The 15,861-nt window shown below is 36.6% G+C and overlaps 1 protein-coding gene across 26 annotated transcripts in view; it reads right to left on the bottom strand.

Moving 5' to 3' along the window:
- LOC101963192 (microtubule actin crosslinking factor 1) overlaps positions 1-15,861 on the bottom strand; it is a 347,556-nt gene that overhangs the window by 42,346 nt on the left and 289,349 nt on the right. For 22 of the 26 annotated variants that reach the window (XM_078025963.1, XM_078025962.1, XM_078025978.1 and 19 more), the window contains 10 exons: positions 15,357-15,523; positions 10,938-11,097; positions 10,267-10,593; positions 9,157-9,241; positions 8,396-8,637; positions 7,374-7,580; positions 4,607-4,726; positions 4,042-4,149; positions 2,255-2,473; positions 938-1,141 (listed from right to left, as the gene is read on the bottom strand). In XM_078025963.1, the coding sequence (XP_077882089.1) occupies positions 938-1,141; positions 2,255-2,473; positions 4,042-4,149; positions 4,607-4,726; positions 7,374-7,580; positions 8,396-8,637; positions 9,157-9,241; positions 10,267-10,593; positions 10,938-11,097; positions 15,357-15,523 (1,839 nt within the window). The remainder of the gene's footprint in view (positions 1-937; positions 1,142-2,254; positions 2,474-4,041; positions 4,150-4,606; positions 4,727-7,373; positions 7,581-8,395; positions 8,638-9,156; positions 9,242-10,266; positions 10,594-10,937; positions 11,098-15,356; positions 15,524-15,861) is intronic. The other 4 variants (XM_078025971.1, XM_078025975.1, XM_078025974.1 and 1 more) reach the window with 1 other exon arrangement.

The raw sequence follows: 15,861 nt of genomic DNA, 5'->3' as shown, positions 1-15,861 counted from the left end.
TTCTAACAGGAAAAGCAGATTTCCTTAACAAAATCACTTCCCATCACTCCCTCACATCTAGATTCCACCCCAAACAAAACAGGCATAATAAACTGCAATAATCAATTTTTTTCCACTAAACTTCAGGGAAATTTCTTTATAGTTAATTTGATTTTCAGCTTTATAAAAATACACTAACCCCAAGGGGATGGGTACCTTACCTCTGTAATCTGTAATGGTGGGCGCGGTCAACACAACAATGAAATGTGACGATGTGGGGAAGACAGGAGCAGGCAGCAACAACACAAAGTAACACATTCCACAATGTGAGTGAGAGATGGGACGGGAGGTGGGGGGGAAAAACTTAAGTAAGTACAAATATTAACCAAGAATATTGACTAAACATAGGAAAAAAATACCCAGACATGACAAAAAGTATCACTAACAGTAATATATTAGTTGAAAAGTATGCAGTTACATGCTTTAAATTCCTCTCCAATGCCTCTCTTTGGCTACTTCTCCCTACTACAACATCTTTCTCTGAACTAGGATGCAACTGACTTCCTGAATGAGAAAGCTAATATATTGTCATTCTAAATATCAAAAGTAACAGGTCCAGCAGGAACCTGACTTTTGTTGAGGCAGTCATTGCTTTTGGCTCTCAAAGATATCTAAAATCATCCCTGCTAAAGGATCTTTATTACATAAAAAGTTTCAGGGAAACTATCAATAGACAGTTGTATACATCAGTCAAAATGTATTTTACACTCCAATAGTATCAGTATGCCAAAGTTTCTTGGAAGAAAAGGCAGTAGGCAAAGTCTTCTACTCTTATGGATAATGTATTATCAACATGCTGGTCTGGCATTCCTGTGCAAAGAGGCATACCTGACACTGAAATCTTCTGCTTAGACTAGCAGAGAGTTGAAGGTTTTAGGAGTGTAAGACACACACATACCTGAGCAGACTGGGAAACAGCCTCATCCAGAGCCAATGCCCGTTGGCGCACTTCCTCTTTTATTTGGGCATACATGTTTTCTGCTTTCTGGTATTTTTCTTCCACCATTTTCCCTTCCTCCGGGTTTAACTCCTTTAGCTGTGGGCCAATCTTTAATAGCTTATCAATATGAGGTTTGTGTTCAGCAATGGATTCCCTTAGTTGCTACAGAAAGAAATGTAGATTAAAACCATAATGAATGGGACTGGGGTTGTAGCTAAGTTATAGAGTGCTTGCCTAGCACATGGGAGGCACTGGGTTTTTTTTCAGCACCATATTTAAAGAAAAAAAAAAGTAATGAATGGAATTGATTTTCATGCATGTATGAGTTTATAGGGATGAACGTAACTACTACGTATAACCATAAAGCTCTAATAACACAAGCCAAAAAACATAATGAATGGGGCTGAGGGTATGGCTCAGTGGTACAGCACATGTTTAGCATGTATGAAGCTCTGGGTTTGAGCCCCAGCATCACAAAAAACAAAACTGAAATGTTAAAAAATCAGCAAGTCCTAGCATCTCTCCATTTATGGGGAAATAGAACAACACCTAAATCTTGGGCTCTGAAACTACCTAATTCTCAAATTTTCAAAAGCCAGTTTAGATGTTTCATTTCCTTGGAAGTCTTTCTGGATACATCATGTCTCAATCTTCCCTGTCACTTGCATTATACCAATTTATCTCACCCTCTTCTTTACTCATAAATACTTCTATGTACTATAATTTACATATCTGTCTCCCACCCAGACAGAGATACCAAACAGGATGAACTATGAACAGCAACAATTCTGATAGTTCAATCACTCCTTGACTTTACTGCTGGCTGCTTCTAGTTTACATTTTCCACTTATAGGAATATAGAAATAGTAATAAACACAAGCCAGAAGTAAACATTTTTAAAAAAGCATTTTCACCTTTTTTATTTTTTTGTGGTGCTGGGGATTGAAACTAAGGCCTTGTGCATGTGAGGCAAGCACTCTACCAACTGAGTTATATCCTAGCCGTCCCCGCCTCCCAAAGCACTTTAATGGTAATACTGTTAGTTGAAATGTCTATAAACTTCCCTTTCATCTTAACTATATATATGCAGCAAATGCTTTGACATTCCTTTATGAGCTCACTCTAGTTGATGCTTAACCAAGTGGAAAGAGCCATCCAACCTCAGGTAGTCTAACAACACTCTATCATCCTCAAAAATATTTTTTTGTTGTTTTTGAATAAGTTATAGAACCCATTTTCATTCTGCAATAAAATAAAACTTGGCATGCTCCTTACCCTCATTTCTTCTTGCTGTTGCCTAAGCTGCTCATGATCAATAGCTGGAGGAGGTAACTGTGTTATTAGTGCCCGAGTTTCCTCAATCCAAGGGCTGAGTTCTTCGTAAGTTTCCCAAAACTGGTTCACCAAGACCTGTGCCCGCTCTAGGCGGGCATAACGCTCTGAATTGAGTAGGCTAATAGCTTCATACTGCTGTATTAGAGACTCTGTCTTTTCCTATGAACCAGAAATAAAAAATAAAAAGAAGTATTATGAACTCTTATGAGAAAAGAAATGCAAGTATATTTACCTTAAAAAGTCTAAAGGAATGCATACTAAATTATTAACTAATGTAATGAGATTACAATTGATTATTTTTCTTATAACTCAGCTACAATTTTTTCCCCTTTTTATTGGTACCTAACAACTACATACAACAGCAAGATTCATTGTTAGATATTTTTATATACACACAGTATAACCAATGAACACAGTATAATTTGGTCAACTTCATTCCCCAGTACCTCTACTTTCCTTCCTTCCTTCCTTCTGGTCCCCTTCCTCTGCTGGTCTTTCTTCTATTTTCATGAGTTCTCCCCCCAACACATACACACACACACACACACACACACACACACACACACAAACACCCACCCACCCCTTTCCTCCCCTTTTATTCTACCTTATACATCCGAGAGAAAACATATGACCCTTGATTTTCTGAGTTTAGTTTCTTTTAGTATGATATTCTCTAGTTCTACCCATTTACCAGCAAGTAACAATTTATGATTTTCCTTCTTTACATTTATTTGAATTTTAAAATTTCCTATCAGACATTTATTATTTTTATAACTTAAGACATATGAACATAGTTTAAAAGGTTGTAAAACATGAGAAAAAACAACAAAATAACCTTTTAGCAATGACACAGAACAATGGTACAGCATTATTACAACAGATCAGTTTAAAATAGAATATCTCACAGGCTATGAGATATTCTGTTTTAAATAGAATATTTAGGCTCTGGAAAAAAATAAGTCTCTAGGGCTGGGGTTGCAGCTCAGTGGTAGAGTGCTTGCCTAGCACATGTGAGGTACTGGGTTCGATTCTCAACATTGAACAAATAAAGGTCCATTAAGAACTAAATACGTGAAAAAGGAGTTTCTAGAAAAGTTGGCATTTATACTTTAAATCTTTAGGATTATAGCTCAGTCAATTTATGAAGATTTCTAAGGAGACAGAGGTCAGTCATATCCTTAAAAAAAAAAAAAAAAAAAAAAAAAAAAAGCACACAAAACTGGTCCGAATACAATGTTGGTCAATTCTTTAAAAAATAGGTCTGACATTTAGGACACATAAAAGAAATTAATGTCGGCATATGGTTCTTTTTTTTTTTTTTTTGATTTTTTTTTTAGTTGTAGGTGTATACAATACCTTTATTTTATTTATTTTTATGTGGTGCCTCATGCATGTTAGGCAAGTACTCTACCACTGAGCCACTACCTTGGCCCCTGCATATGGTTCTTAAAACCTACCAAAATACCTTGAAAAGTTATTCAAAGCTCACTTTTATGGACTGAGGATAAGTAGCAATTCCTCTTGCAACGTATTCCATTTTATACAGTATGGATGTTCAGACATTTGTGACTACAGGGTCAAGAGTCTGAATTCCCTAGCACATCAAGCAGGACTTTAATAAGAAAGTCCAGGAGGGAAAAAACTTTAAAACATTATTTCATAATTGTACTTCTAATTTACTATGATTAACATAATAATAATATGGTAAATAAATGACTGTAATTCACCTGTAATACAGCTTTCTGCTCCTCCCCACATGTGCCAAAGATTTCACTGCGGTGACTAAAGAGCTCATCCATTGAATCTTTGTGTCGAATGATGTCAATGGAGAAAGCCTTTGAAAAGTAAACTTCAGTTAAATCAAGAAGTAAAAGGAATCCAAGACTGTTAATGAAAGGTAAAATACAACCTATGAAAAATTCCTTGCATTCAAGACACAAAAAAATTGTTCTTAAAAGTTTAACACTTTGCTTATTCAACATCTTCAATGCTTATCTTTTTAGTAGTTTACAAAAACTTCTTCCCTCCTAAAAATCATCAAGGAAATAGTTACCTATAGAATACTCCTGGATTAATGGTCCTATCCTCTTACCTCCCAGCCCCCGAACACCAAACAAAAAGAATCTATACCTCATCCCAATCAAGTATACATAATATTAATTTCTATCTGTCATCATTCCATTAAATCATTCCACTTGACTTGACCTGGGACAGTCAGAAACTCCCCTAGTCACCCAGGGCTGGTGGGACTCTGGGGCTCAGGCACAGTGGGCACTCGGGTGTAATGCTCACCTTCTGCACCTGTAGCTGGGCCGTGGTCTGGTCCTGCTCCAGGCGAACTGGACCCAGGGCCATCAGTTTCCGTGTTGTTTCGGCAACCCAAGCTAATTCTGCATCAGCAGCTTGTTCATACTAATGAATATATTGAAGAAAAAAAGCACAAGTTACATACAGCCAAGGTCTCCTTTTTGTAAATACAATTTATCCAATATAGAAAGGCTTGAATTTTCAGTAATAACTTATACCTCAGAAAGTAAAGCCAAAACTGAAAATAATTTATTAAAATCACAAGTCATATTTCAACTTCCTTAAAAGGAAGCTACAGAATCCAGTTAGTGGGCCCACAGCCAGAATCAACAGAAATTGACACCCTTCAAAAGAAATATGCTTCTTATCAGAATATTTTCAGGAGGTTGCCAATCTTCTTTCCTACCAGGACGCTAAATAGTTTCAGTTAGATATTTGATATTTAAATATAAACTTAAAATGGCAATAGAAAACTCCATAAAGTTAACTTGGATTGGAAGTACTTGCCCAGCTGAAGAAGTATAAAACTCCAAAAGAATGCCATATCTTTTCTTTTTCCCTTAGTAAAGCTATTTTTTTTTTCTTTTGTTACTGGGGATTGAACTCAGGGGCACTCAACCACTGAGCCACATCTCCAGCCCTATTTTGTATTTTATTTAGAGACAGTCTCACTAAGTTGCTCAGCACTGAGGCTGGCTTTGAACTCAAGATCCTCCTGTCTCAGCCTTCCAAGCTGCTGGGATTACAGGTGTGCACCACTGCACCTGGCGTAAAGCTATTTCTTTAAAAAAAAATTTTTTTTAAATTTACTCTAATTAATTATACATGACAGAAATGCACTTTGATACATCATATATAGATGGAGTATAATTTCTCATTCTTTTGGTTGCATATAATGTAGAAACTCACTGGTTGTATAGTTATATATGAACATAGGGGAATAATGTCTGACTCATTCTCCTACCCCTTCCTACTCCTATACCCCCTCCCCTCCCTTCACTTCCTCTACCTAAAGTAACTTTATTCTTCCCTAGTGACCCCCCTTTGCCCCCCACTGTTATGAATTATCATCCATATATCAGAGAAAACATTTGGCCTTTGGTTTTTTTGGGATTGGCTTATTTTGCTTAGCATGATATTCTCTAACTTTATCCATTTACCAGCAAATGCCATAATGTCATTCTTCTTTAAGGCTGAGTAATATTCTATTGTGCATGTGCACACACCCCCCAATATTTTCTATATCCATTCAACTATTGAAGGGCACCTCAGTTGGTTCCATAGTTTAGCTATTGTGAGTTGAACTGCTATAAATATTGATGTGGCTGCATCACTTTAATATGCTGATTTTAAGTCCTTTGGGTATAAATCAAGGAATGGGATAGATAGCTGGGAAGCAAGTGGTAGTTCCATTCCAAGTTTTCTGAAGAATCTCCATAGCGCTTTCTATAATGGTTGTACCAATTTGCATTCTCACCAGCAGTGTATGAGTGTACGTTTCCTCCCACATCCTCACCAACATTTGTTTGTATTTTTTTTTCTTTTTAAGTATTTATTTCTTAATTTTAGGTGGATACAATATCTTTATTTTATTTTTATGTGGTGCTGAGGATGGAACCCAGTGCCTCACACGTGCTAGGAGAGCACTCTACCACTTGAGCCACAACCCCAGCCCAGTTTTTTTGAATTCTTTATATGTCCTGGAGATTAACGCTGTATTTGTGGTGCATGAAGAACACCAAATCTTTAAGTGTCTATATAATATCAAGAACATTATCTTCATGAGTGTTGATCATGAGGGCCCCCCAATCTTTAATCTCCTCTTTTTCAACTTTGCTAACCTATGCTAATACAGGTTAAGTATCTCTTATCAGAAACAGTTGGGACCAGAAGTGTTTGAGATTTCAGAGTTTTTTTGAATTTTTGGAATATTTGTGCAGACAACTTTACTGATTGAGTAACTCTCATATAAAAAAGCTTAAGAAAATTTCAGATTTTGAAGGATTTTGGATTAGGGACATTCAACTTATATTAAAAGAGAAAAATTAATTTCTTCCAAACCCAGTAAGTTGGCATATGGAAACACCTGGCTAAGATAAGAATTAACCCTAAAGATATTAGACATATGCTTAAAGTCAGAACCTATATGTGGTTCAGAAAACATTTGCTTATTACTATAAACCTATGTTATCTTATTTTTTGTGCTATGGCACATTAGTAAGTGTATATTCAGCTACAAAAAATAGCAAATAACCTTTTCCCAGAAAGCACGAAGGAAAAAAGATCAAGGGAAATATGACACCTGTGTTTACTGAGAGGGTTCTATTTTGGATGGCTCTGCTATTTTGGTTTGCATATTTGATAGTAATTATAGTTCCTAGTTTCTTTTCCTCTTCCATTTAATGTTAAGGCACTTGATTATATCAAACTAAGATTATTATACATTTGGACCATTTGGGTCTACATATAATCTACTTCCATCACCACTGGCCCAACTTTTAAGAAAAGGCCTTACAGAGACTTTTTTGGGAGTTCTTTTCTTAAAGAGGTCAGGTGTTTTAGGTCAAATCGTGATCCACTCTCACATCCTCTCTACCAACTGTTTCCAATTACTGAAATACGTTTGTTGTATAATATTTACCCTGATCTCAACTTATTCCTGAGCCTGAACTTATGTGGGTCATAGCAGTATACTTTTATACACCTATTCCTACTGCCTAAAATATTAATGCAGAGATATTATAAACATTACCTGTTGTGATCTCTGAATAGCAGCATCAATTTCATCTACTCTTTGTCCAATAGTGTCACTGATCAGTTTGTACTGCTCATTGGCATCAGACACAAGTTTATCCAGGCCTTCTCTGGCTCTCCAGGGCACCAGCTCTAAGAGAGCACGGCTCACCTCATTCACTGTGTCCAACACCAGCCTGTGCTCCATGACCTCCTTCTTCAATTCCTAAGAAAGGAAAAAAATTTCAGGCCATACATTGCTAAATAAAGCACATTAGCAGCTGTGCTGGGTAGAAAGTGTTATCTCTACCACACGTACCAGCACAGCACTGACCTCCTTCCTTCAGTTAGTTTTTCCCTTGTCTCAAATCTTTCTATCATTCTGAAGCCCGAGTTTAGGTTTAGATGTTGCTTACTTAGAATGTCTGTAAGACTTGAGCCAGATTGTCTGTGGGGAAGACAAACAGTGCTCTCTTTTTTCTCCCCACTTGAATAGACATGATAAATAATGTTTTAACCATGAGCATCTAACTTAACTAATTCCTACACAGTATTTCTGTTTATCTAAAAATGCACTAGATCCTGCAGGAGAATCAAAGAGAACCATGAAGCACTCTTTAGAGAACAAATTGTGAAGGTAAATTAAAAAATGTTTCATATGGGCTGGGGATGTGGCTCAAGCGGTATGGCGCTTGCCTAGTGTGCGTGTGGCCCGGGTTCGATCCTCAGCACCACATACCAACAAAGATGTTGTGTCTGCCGAGAACTAAGAAAAAATAAATGTTAAAATTCTCTCTCTGTCCCCCTCTCAAAAAAAAAAAAAAAAAAGTTTCATATGAAGCAAAGTTTCTAAGAAGTAGTATTAAACTTCAGATCACAAAGACTCTTATGTATGTCTTTATGCCAGATCTTACTGTTGGTGAGTAAATAAGAGAGGATGCAGATAGACATTTTTGGTTTAGATTTGAAGTAAAGGTAAAAAAACAGAATTATGACAAAGATGAAGCCTTATTCCCTTTTTGGTGTGAAATGAGGGCTCACCTTCTGTCTTTGCTGAAACTGGGGTATCTGTTCCCCTGTGGGAGACTGTCCTCCACTGGCTGCCAGCTCCTCCTCCACCTCCCTCAGCCAACTAGTCAGTTCATCATATGTAGACTGGAATTTGGTGGCCAGCTGCCGGGCTTGCTCTAAAGTTCTAAGGGCCTTGGAGCTAGTGACTGTGATGTCTGCATAACGGGTCTTTATTCCATCTAGTTTCTCCTGGATAAGTAACACCTCTTCACCTGTGGAGAACAGCACACAGTTAATCATATTTAAGAGAATAAAGCTGTCTCTGTAGCATCCAAGTTCAAACTAGAGCTTAAATTTCAAAGATGTTCTCTCCCTTGGTAGATATTTCATTTACCATCCCACACTAAGGGTAAGTGGCAAATAAACCTGCTACTTGATATATTAAAAACAAACAAACAAAACATTTCTGAGATTAGGATCTAAGTTTAGTTGCAGATGTTTCTAGATGTTCCCAGTACCTTGCAGTGAATGCTGGCATTTCACATATTGGAGGGAGGGGGAATCATTATCTACAATCAGATGGGAGACAGAACTAAGTCTGGTAGTTTTCAAATTTAGCAAGAAACAGGAAAACCGGTCATAAGGCTCTGGAGCACATGGTAATACAGTTAGCGAATACTAAACTTCTCAAACATACAAAGAGAAGTTGCTAATGCATAGTATTTATTTCCCTGGATAATCGACTGTCTTTGAGACAAGAGAGGTGCTAAGAGATACACTTTTCAAAGTACCTGTGGTCTGTTTTAGTAGAGCCTGACCATTTTTAATAGCTTGATCTACATTCTTCTTCCTATTAACAATTTCTTCATTTAAAGCCTGAAAGGAAAAAACACTATTAATTTCAAAACCATGGCACAACAGAGGAAAGAAATATGAGATCTTCAAGAGACTAAATTTATAGAGATGAATACCAGGTTAGTTCAATATTAGATACTTAATTCCCTTTTTTGAAATGTTCGATTACCCCATTGATTGTTCAAAATCATTAAATTAGATACTTATAGGCAAGTTTATCTTTGTGCTAGATGAGATTTTTGGATTGAATCAGTTTTACAAATCTACTGGTACCAAATCTGAACCCAAGAAAGACAGAAGTAAAATTCAGCAAAAAAAAAAAAAAAAAAAAAAAAAAAGTCTACTATGTCCAAAATAAAGAGTAAGAATGTTCAAGAAAAAAAAGAACAGGTTGACTTAAATCAGGACCCTTGCTTGGCATGCAAGATGCTCTGGTTTTGAGATCTAGCAACACACACACACACACACACACACCACACACAAAGATACAGAAAATCAGAATTGTAAGAATTTTCCATATCTGAAGTTGTCAAAGTAAGCAAAAAAATATTATTTTAAAAACTACTTTGCCTATTTTTACTACCCCCAAAGAGATTTCATAAAAAATAAATTAGAAAAGGCATCTACTAAGATGACAAAGAATCCCTGAAATTTAAGCATACAATTCCAGAAATATTCTAAAAGTTATAAGGATATGACTGAATCTTGGGCATATGTTGTTTTCTTAAAGTTCATTTTCTTTCATAAATCTGTTCAAACGGAAATGCAATGATATATTACCTAGTGATACAAGTTATGAGCTGTAGTTGAGATGAGTTCTAGTTATACCCTGTACCATCGTCTAGAATTGTTGACTCAGTTAAGTACAAGTATTTTTATGAACCCATCCTAAAAGATTAGTACTCAGCACCAAGTCTATAAACTATACACTTATGTAAAAAATAAAGTTGAAGTGTTTGGAATGAAGAAAAGAAAAAGAAAAAAAACACAAATAAAAATGAAAAAATAACTCAATAACATAACCAATAAATGGAAAACACAAATACCAGGTGGTCAGCATGCTGTTTCTGCAGGACATCCTGTCTGTAATCCTTTACGAACACTGAACTGAGCTTGTCCTCAACCTCAGCCAGCCAGTTGAGCACCTCCACCTCATCCTCCCCGAACAGTCTAGCGTTGGACAGTGCCTGTTCAAGCAGGGCTGCTTTCCGACAGCACCAGTCTTGAATCTCACTGTACTGGGCCTGCAATGAGTCTAGCTTTTCTGATAGCACACCCTGCTCTGCAGGACATGTCAGGGAGGAGAGAGACTGCCCAATTTTGACTGCCTGGTGCACATCTGTTGCATGGTTTTCTATTTCTTCCTCCAGAGCCTGGAAATCCAGATGGAAAAAATGAATAGAAGAAACAAAATAAATGAAAAGCAAACACAAAACAACAAATAACAAATTAAATTAAAAATTCACCTACTGGAGATGAAAATAATATAAAAAGTGGAAAAAAAAAGCTATTTATTTTTCTGATGGTAGCTTGTTAGTCAATTTCTACATTTACTTCCAAGATAAAAGTTAAAAACTTAACCTTATTTTAAATTAAAACTGAAAATAAAAACCCCGTAAAATACATCTTCTAGAATGCTGCAGGTTTTTTTTTTTTTCCTTTTAATTTCTAGGATTCTTTCTCCAGTTTTGTGACTTTGTTTAGAACTCCTTCCTACCTTGTGACGAATGATCTGCTGCTGAATTTTGGCAGTCTGAGTGCCAACAGGTTCTGAGTTAGCAAGCTTTTTCTCTGTGACAGATAAGAAGTCAGAAATAGGCTCAGCTGTCTCATGGAATTGTTTGGCCAGAACCAGGATATCTTCCAGCTGGTTTTGCCTACACAAACATATAGAACAAGCTGCTCAGGCAGAAAGTCACATCATAACTTAATGGTACTAAATTCAGTTAAAGGACAGTGTTATCAGACCAGTTTAAATACCAATAATAAACAGAACACACATTATGTAGCACTTGGCTTTATAAAAGGTTTTCACAGCATTCCTTTACTGGTCCTGTTATATATAACCTTGTAAGGTGGGCAGAATAATTATTCTAGTTTATAAAAGAGAAAACTGACCTTGAAGGTTTAAAGGAAGATTTGTCCAGTCACCCAGTAAGTAGAAACAATAGAATGTGAACTAGAATCAAATCCTTATACCACCTTGGCACATACTGAGATGGAATGTATACTTTATGTATATCTATAAAGCACCAACTAAAAAAACAATATGCAAACAGAAGGAAGACTAGGAGTAGAGGAAGAGAAATAGAGGGAGGAAAGGAGGGAGGGAAAGTGAAAGACTGGGGATTGAAATGCAGTGAATTATATTCTATGCATGTAAATACATCAAAATGAACCCACTATTATGTACAATGCACATTCCATTTCTAAAATGGAATGTAATGTGATTCCACCTAAATATGGCCAAAATAAAGTTTAAAGGGGTCAAAAAAATCTTCCTATCTCTGTCACTGTACCTTCATGTGTGAGCTAAGGAGAGTATCTTAAGAACAAAGGTAATACAGTTCTCTGAGCTAGAACTCCCTCTCCATTTCCCAAAAATACAACCAGGCAATTCCAAGCCCAAAATATAAGTTTTAATCCAGACTTAAGGCAAAATAACAATAACAAACACCCTAGATTGGCTGAATTTGTCAACAGAAATAGGCAAAAGAGCTGAAAAGACTCCATAGTTTACTTAGAATCTGAACTCTTATTTAATATAACATCATACTAAGTTTGGATTTAAGGTACACTATAGATTAAAAGCAGCAAATTACAGAGGGGAATAAAGTCTGTTGGAGGCAGCTTGACCAGGAAGAGATACAAAAACAACCACAGAACTATATTAGCTCACCGATTAATAATGAAAGGCCCTGACTTTAAATTACTAAGAGCAGACTGAATAATAAGCCATTTGAAAAGGCCTGGAATTATATGATGTGCTTTGGTTAACTTTAATCAACACCTGCTTTGTGCCAAGTCATATGCTGATTACATTCTGACAAACTTATTTTTAATAAGAAATTATTTAGGGGGCTGGGGTTGTAGCTTAGTGATAGAGTGCTTGCAAAGCATGTGTGAGGCACTGGGTTTGATCCCCAACACCACAAGAAAACTAAATAAACAAAATAAAGGCATTGTTCCTATTTACAACTAAAAATATTTATTTAAAAAAAAAAGTGAGAAATGATTTAAATAAAAAGAATTAGCATTTTAGTTATCTGGATATTATATTTGAATATAAAGAAATTATATTTCAATTATATTTGAATATAAAGAAAAACACATTTCTGGATGCTTCCCCCCCCCACCCCCTACCCCCCGTACCAAGGATTTAACCCAGGGGCTCTCAACCACTGAGGCACATTCCCAGCCCTATTTTGTACTTTATTTAGAGACAGGGTCTGAGTTGCTTAGTGCCTTGCCATTGCTAAGGCTGGCTCTGAACTCGCCGCAATCCTATTGTCTCAGCCTCCCAAGCCACTGGGATTACAGGCATGTGCCACCACGCCTGGAAGATGCTACCATTTTTTTTTTTAATTTATTTTTTAGTTGTAGTTGGACACAGTACCTTTATTTTATTTGTTTATTTTTATGTGGCACTGAGGATCGAACCCAGGGCATAATATGTGCTAGGTTAGTGCTCTACTGCTAAGCCAGAACCCCAGCCCACTACCATTTTTTAAATAACAAATTAAGTATTACAGAAATCCCTTTCCTATAAAAATCCATTTCCTCACCTTCAAAATACATCTTGAATCAATGCAACTAAAATATATATCTTAAAGATTATTATTAAACTAGAATTTCATTTTAAGAATATTATCTAATTTCTATCTTTTTGACTCATCTCTGATCTTGGAATCTTAAAGTTTGGAGGAGTCAATATAATAAAATTTGGGGGATTAAGAAAGTTGATAAAATAATTTAGAAGCATCAAATATCCAAAATTAAAGAATTCAGATAAAAGACTTTAGAATGACTATAACAAATGAAACTATTATTGTTACTTATCTTTATACTGGCCCAGAAACTGTATTAGGCCAGTAGGATGGAGGCAAGTAGAGTAGAATGAGAGAACCAAAGAAGAAAATCATGACATTAAGGAACTTATGGACCATGAAAATAAAAACATAAAATGAATGGCCACAATGCAAGGTACAGATATAGTTATGGCAGTTAAGAGGTAGAGTTGTTGGGCCTGGTGACCAACATCTGTAATCCCAGCTACACAGGAGGCCGATAGAGGAGGACTACAAGTTTGAGGTCAGTTTCAGTAATTTAGGGAGATGCTGTCTCAAAATAAAAAATAAAAAAGCCTGGGGGCCAGGCATGGTGGCTCATGCCTGTAATCCCAGTGATTGGGAAGCTGGAGCAGGATTATGAGTTCAAAGCCAGTTTTAGCAATTTATTGAGGCCCTGAGCAACTTAGTGAGACCTATCTCAAAATAAAACTTAAAAAGGGCTGGGAATGTGGCTCAGTGGTAGACTGCCTCTAAGTTTAATCACCAGGACCTAAAAAACAAAAACAAAGGGTTTCATGGAAGGGGAGAGGGACAAAAGCATTTCATATAGAATGTAACAACAACAGAATGACAGGAGTAGAAAATTGAAAGAAGATGTTAAAGAACAAAATACATTTTACCAATAGTGAGAATAATAGTGAATTTTAAGGTAGTTAGGGTCAAATAGAAGGCTTTGAATGTTGAGTGAAATAGTTTAGATTTTATGTTATAGGAAACAGGGAGTATTTAAATGTCTGAGATATGATCAAACATATACTTAAAAAAATATACCTGCAGCTGGGAGATGGGAAGAGAAAAAGGCCTGAGGGTAAGTAGAAGAGTGATTAGCTAGAAAGCTACCTTAACAGCCCAAGATGACAGCTCATGAATCATGAACTAAGGTAGGTGAGTGAGAATTAGACAAAAAGATGAAAGGAAAGACATTGTAGAAGTAAAAAGGACAGAATTCAGCAACCTGGTACATATGGGGCATAAAAGAAGGCTAAAAGGATTGTTTTTGTTGGTACCGGGAATTGAACTCAGGGACACTCAACCATTGAACCACATCCCCAGCTCTATTTTGAATTTTATTTAAAGACATGGTATCACTGAGTTGCTTAGTGCCTCTCTTTTTGCTGAGGCGGCTTTGAACTCAGGATCCTCCTGCCTTAGCCTCCTGAGCTGCGGGGATTTCAGACATGCACCATTGTACATGGCAGGATTGATGTTTTTAGGCCCAGGAAACCATTAATGGAAATGGACAGAAATAAAAAGGGAAAAAAAAATTAAATTCTTTCTATTTTATTTTTCTCACTAAAATGGGCAAGCTGTACTTTGCAACTCAGATGATAAATAAGCCAAGTCATAGGCAGGTAGAAGAAATATACTAATGAGGTAGTCCTTTGAAGATTGCCAGTATCTACCTAGAAAACTATCAGCTCTACTATTCTTACTGATATCCGATAATCTGGCATTTATTAAGACTTTGGATCATATAAGCTAAAAGTAAAGACATCCATGTGATTTATTAAGCTTAAGAGACATGACGGTTAGTTATGGAAAGAGAACTACTTCCTTGGAGGGAGAAAGTACACTTTCGGTCTTTTGGCAAATGAGTAAAGAATATCCATACATTTCTCGAATGGCCATATTCTTATCAGAATCACAGACTAGCTCCTAGAGGCAAAGACATCTAAAATCAAGATAAGCTAACAGAAAAGCAGCATGACAAATTTCAATTCCAAATAGCAAAAACATTATTTATAAACATGAAGGAAGAAAAATCTGTTTCAAAAACTCAGAGAAAATAACTTGGCTGGATTGCAGAAGTCTGTGTCTGTCCTTTGGAACCACAACTATTGTGCAGCAGAACCACTACATAGATCAGTGAATCTTCCAGTTCTCAGAAACTTATAAGTAGCTGAAGCTCATTTTCTCAGAGTGATTCTGGTTATGAGGATCATCTCTAAAACACCTTCCAAAGCTCTATATGAATCATCCAGGACCTCTTAAAGCACATCAGTGACAGTAAGACAAAGGACAAAACAGACCCCTGACCCATTCTTTTAAAACTCCTTTGGCCTTACCTGGCGGCTGCCTTGCTGAGTAGTTCAGTCCATCTACTTTCAAGACTCCCCAACTGCCCAGTGATTTTCTCTCTATCAGCCACCTCAGCTGACTGGGCTATTCTGCCTCCTTCTGCCTGAAGCATGTCTACCGTGGCCTTTCTGTCATCTAGGAGTCGTTGGAGCAACTATAAGTTTAAAGAAAATGAAAAGCAACAACACCTGCTCAGTTTCAAGTTTCAAGTAGGATGAAAATACAAAACAACCCTGCTATCCTAAATCCCAAGCTTATGTCGATAACACAAGTTTTTCCCATCCTTGAGGCAAAAACATGAGATACAGCATAGTTTCTACCACTACCACCCAAACTTTTTATACTCTTAGAGCTTTTAAATGGATCTATAACTGCCCTTATGTCATTAACAGGGGAGTTCCTCTGGACCAAGAAAAAAGTGCACTGAAAAATGGTGAGTATGTGAGGTGAGGGATGTGTTAGCTTGATCAAGGGAATTATTTCACAATATAT

The sequence above is a fragment of the Ictidomys tridecemlineatus genome, chromosome 11 (genome assembly GCF_052094955.1).
Source record: "Ictidomys tridecemlineatus isolate mIctTri1 chromosome 11, mIctTri1.hap1, whole genome shotgun sequence".
Taxonomy (NCBI): domain Eukaryota; kingdom Metazoa; phylum Chordata; class Mammalia; order Rodentia; family Sciuridae; genus Ictidomys; species Ictidomys tridecemlineatus.
Note: the sequence above shows the minus strand (reverse complement) of the source record. Positions and strands in the feature narration are given on the sequence as shown.